This window comes from Bombus pyrosoma, linkage group LG10 (genome assembly GCF_014825855.1).
Source record: "Bombus pyrosoma isolate SC7728 linkage group LG10, ASM1482585v1, whole genome shotgun sequence".
Lineage (NCBI taxonomy): Eukaryota > Metazoa > Arthropoda > Insecta > Hymenoptera > Apidae > Bombus > Bombus pyrosoma.
In genome coordinates this window covers 13,650,528-13,655,459 of record NC_057779.1, presented here as the reverse complement: position 1 = coordinate 13,655,459, position 4,932 = coordinate 13,650,528, and the positions used below count along the sequence as shown (strand labels likewise).

Below are 4,932 nucleotides of genomic sequence, written 5' to 3'. Positions count from 1 at the left end.
ATTCATATTCATTTTTATATCTACGTTCTTAAAAATGACTATCTATCTCGTCAATGTCATATGCAAAATGACATATACTGAACTATGCCGAAACACGCCCATCTATTTCATATTCAGGTGAAATGGTAAAATAGTTTTATCACTAATCGAACTCGCACGTTTATTATTTTTATTCCTATCAGTACTGTTGAAAGTACGCTTTAGTCATTGAGATTGTTTCAAATAGGTTGCGCTCTTCCCACCGCCCTGCAAGTCTACTTGAGTGTTAATAGTGCAAATAATTAGTCGTTATTTGCTAAGTAATTTTTTGAAAATTGTTTCGTTGATACCAAGAAATAATCGTACGTACAAAGAGACACTTTTACAAAATTATGTTAAGCGTTCAAACCTTGAGTAAAATTTCTGATGTGACTATTACGTAATTATGTCGTCTTTCATTTTACGCAATAATTGCTCAGAATTCAGTACATAAGGGATCGCCCGCCAGAAGCATTCGTCGTCTTGGATTACGTCGCTTCGGAACTCTCTCTTACGTTTGGTGTTTGATCCACGTATGTATTGCATAAATTTCTGTATATTCGCTAATATTTTGCCATCTCATTACCTCTGATATACCTTTTAAGAAATAGTATCTACATCTATACTGTAAATTTATTGCCGTCTTATTCTTTTTTCAACCATGTATGCCAGTGTCACCACAATTTCAATTAACTTCTTATTCTCTTATCATCTGTACACACAAGAAACAAAAAATTAGTTATTCAGAGATGGGTAAACTTCAAAGAATTCGATGACATCGAAATACTTCGCCAAACTCACCACTTTTTGAAGCATTGTATATCAGAATAAAGTGCAACAGTTGATACAGCTTTTCTATTCATCAAACATTATTTCATGATACATTTTATTAGTCTAGCACAATCTACCAACCGTCGATTTTTCTAATTTACTTGCTGCATCGCAGTGGTGGCAGGTATAGGAAAATATTGTTCAGAATATTAACCTCGACAACATGTTTCACTGGCAATTAAAATCGTTGCGATAAACTCATTAAAAAAATAAATATTAGCTTCGCTAGACCCTATTCGAGAAAAGTAGGTTTAAGAATGAAAGAACCAAGCCCTTAGGGCCCGAAGAAACAAATGATGATAACGTGCATTTAGTAATAATTCTCTGTCACGTTGTCTTATATTGCGAATTAAACGTTTTGAAAGGTGTCAAACCTTAATGTTACAGATTAATAACGAAAATCGGAGAAGTATAAAATGGATGTCAATCGCATCATTTTCGGGGGGATGAGTTCACAACCCATCACATCGACGTTATCGATGCTCATAAGCGTATTCCTATACGTCATATATACGAATGTTCCTTACTCTTCGACGAATGTTCCTTCCAAATCGCTATTGCCAGCTTACGATTTCATAGTCGTGGGCGGTGGTTCAGCAGGTATGATTTTTTATATTATCCACGCGAAGTTCCGTTCTAAATCTGATAAAAGTGTGTCAAAGATAAGTGCATCGGTGTGTTTGCGTCCGAAGAAGGTCGCGTTGCTGCTCCTAATATGAGGGATTAGCACAAAAATTTAATAATTCACACATCGCGACTTTTTGTCAAATTTCCTTTCACAACTCTGTCAATTCGCTAGATGTATTAGCAATGTTCTACGTTGTTTCTATATCCTGATGATAAAATTTAAACTTCTAATTTCCTTCATCTAAATATATTTTCCGTTTACTTCGTAAACGTATTTTTGCGTTATCGCGAATTTCGTTTCGTAATTTCGACAAATTATCTCTCTCGATGTTTTGAAATTAGGTTACGGAGTTTCGAGTCGAAGATATTTGTGACGTTAAACTGGATTAAGATTTCTTAGATATATTTTACTTAAAATGCACTGTAACTTTGCACGATGACAGGAGCCGTGGTGGCAAGTCGCTTGTCCGAAATAGATGATTGGAACGTACTCCTCCTCGAAGCAGGTGGCGATGGAAGTGCTGTCTATGATATTCCTTCTCTTGCCGACAATCTGCNAGCTCACCAAAATCGATTGGGAATACACGACGGAACCCAATAATAGTTACTGTCGAGGTAAATAGTGTCGAATTATACCGACCTATAAAAACGGTAAATACATAATTACAAAGACAATACTGCATCCCCTAATCATTCACGTCTAACGCTCCATTTTTTACGGTGAAAAGAGAGGGCGGTAGATAAAATTATATCACACTTAGAAAGAATTGTAAAATGCAATTTATGGCAATGAGAATACATGAAGCGAGCAAATAAGTAAAGCTTTCTAAAACACTGGCAAATTATCACATATCATTTCAAACGTATATTGTTGCTGAACTTGCCAGTGGCGATAAAATGACAGATCTAAAATTTCTTATTTTACAATTACTAAAAAGATATAGGTATTGTTGCCAAAATTAATATTGCTTTGTATTAAAATATATAAATGTGCAGACTTAGTTATTTGAAGTAATACCACTTGAATTTTATTGATATGTATGTAGAACCAGTAGGTAGATTTAGGCATACCCAATGTCAAATCTAAATCGGAGAATGAATCTATCGCCGAACCCCAAGATATATGAAAGGTGAATTAACAACCGAACAACAACAATATTCGTTTTCAATTATTCGCAACGCTTTCGATATACTTTAACATGGATTATATGCACAGCGATGGAGAATGGTCGTTGCCGTTGGCCACGGGGCAAGCTCCTTGGAGGTAGCAGCGGAATAAACTCCATGCTTTACGTCCGTGGTGCCAAAAAGGACTACGACATCTGGGAACAACAAGGCAATCCAGGATGGTCATATAAGGATGTGCTGCCTTATTTCCTCAAATCCGAAGACAATCGAAATCACAACTATGCCAAAACTCCGTATCATTCGACCGGCGGGTACTTAACCGTCGAAGAAGCACAATGGCGTACTCCTCTGGCCGCTGCGTTCATTCAAGCCGGCAAAGAAATGGGTTACGAGAGTCGGGATCTTAATGGAGAACGGCAAACTGGCTTTATGATTCCTCAAGGCACCATCAGAGATGGCAGCCGCTGCTCCACGGCGAAAGCCTTCTTGCGGCCAGCCAGGACGCGCAAAAATTTACACGTTGCCATGGAAGCGTTTGTTACTAAAATTTTAATGGATCCGTCAACGAAAAGGGCTTATGGCGTAGAGTTCGTTAGAAACGGGAAGACGTTGCGCGTACGTGCCAACAAGGAGGTGATCGTTTCCGGTGGAACTATCAATAGCCCCCAGTTGTTGATGTTGTCAGGAATAGGACCTAAAGAACACTTATCGGAACACCGTATACCTGTGATTCAGGATTTAAGAGTGGGCCATAATCTTCAAGATCATGTAGGAGTGGGAGGCCTTATGTTCCTGGTGAATGAAGAAATTTCAGCCATAGAGAGCAAGATGACTAATATTAGCTATATCCTAGAATACGCCATGTCCGGTGATAGTCCTTTGTCTACGTTAGCAACAGTGGAGGGAACATGTTTTATCAATACCAAATACGCGAATGCCTCCGAGGACTTCCCAGACATACAACTGCATTTTATGTCATCGGGACCAAATACCGAAGCTTTTAGGGAAGATCGTGGGCTGACCAGAGAATTCTACGACGCCGTATATGGAAAACTTGGCGGTAGGGGCTCGTGGAGCGCGTTTCCCGCGCTTCTAAGACCAAAAAGCAGAGGTGTTATCAAGCTTCGAAGCAACAATCCGTTTGATCATCCATTGATTTATCCGAATTATTTCAAGGAGCCAGAAGACATGGCGATATTGGTGGAAGGAGCTAAGTTTGTGTTCGAATTGAGTAAAACCGATTCGTTTAAACGTTACGGGAGCAAAATGAATCCGACACCATTTCCTGCCTGTAAGCATATTCCCAAGTATAGCGATTCTTTCTGGGAGTGCATGGCCAGATCTGTTCCCGTAACTATATATCATCCCGTGGGTACTTGCAAAATGGGGCCTAAGTCGGACGCGAACGCCGTCGTAGATTCTCGGCTTCGGGTTTACGGGGTTGCTGGACTTCGAGTCATAGATGCCTCGATTATGCCAAATCAAGTGAGTGGTAATACCAATGCGCCGACTATTATGATTGGTGAGAAGGGTGCTGACATGGTAAGAGAGGATTGGTTGAAGAAACAGCGTTCGGATTGATTCCTACTTCTGTAAATTCATTTTACAGAAGCGATGCTCGAGTATGGTATCCCGTTGGGGGTAGCCATCCACATGTTATTTAGCAAATAAGTCAGAAAAATTTACCAAATGTTTAGCTGCACAAATTGTAAAGTACAAATTAAATAATAAAAATAAACAATTTTAAGGGACTGCTAGTTTTATACCATTGCGTAATAAAAACTTGCGGTTTTCAATTGAAAGTAAATTTTCATGACGTATTACTATCAACAGAGCCCGTGTCACAATACCGTTCGGGCCAGCGCGTTCAGTTATTTCAGATAGTTTCTTTCTCTTCCACATATACTGACATGTGCTCTCTTACGCCTGCGTGCGCTATACTCTTGTGAGCGACTGTACTCGGCAAAACACCTTAAATACTTTCTGCAACGTGAGGAGACGTTAAAACGGGGTCGAGCAGGCGATAGAGCGCTTCGTTTTGTTTACCCTAAACTAGCGAACGGAAAGAGTACAATGCTTTGTATAATTACGATTACTTATGGTAGCTTCGTTTGATCGTTCGATTATATTTCATCCGCCTCGCTCTCGACGTTACCAATGTGGATATTTAGAAATGTAGCAATTTTAAATGAATACCCTTCATTTAGCTGTGATGGTGTATCTCCCGAGAAGCAATCAACGACGACTTAGGTAACCAATCTGACAATTTGAGGCTAATTTTACTGCTAAGAGTTTTTTGGAGCTTGTAACCCGCTCTGACTGGAGTAT

General features: G+C 39.3%; 1 protein-coding gene across 1 annotated transcript; it reads left to right on the top strand.

Moving 5' to 3' along the window:
* The first annotated feature begins 439 nt into the window (after window positions 1-439).
* Window positions 440-4,355, top strand: LOC122572050 (glucose dehydrogenase [FAD, quinone]-like). Its single transcript, XM_043736570.1, is given in 5 exon segments — window positions 440-551; window positions 1,237-1,449; window positions 1,920-2,032; window positions 2,034-2,091; window positions 2,693-4,355. Coding segments are annotated over 4 exon segments (1,848 nt in total). The 5' UTR covers window positions 440-551; window positions 1,237-1,265; the 3' UTR covers window positions 4,186-4,355.
* Window positions 4,356-4,932: the final 577 nt, after the last annotated feature.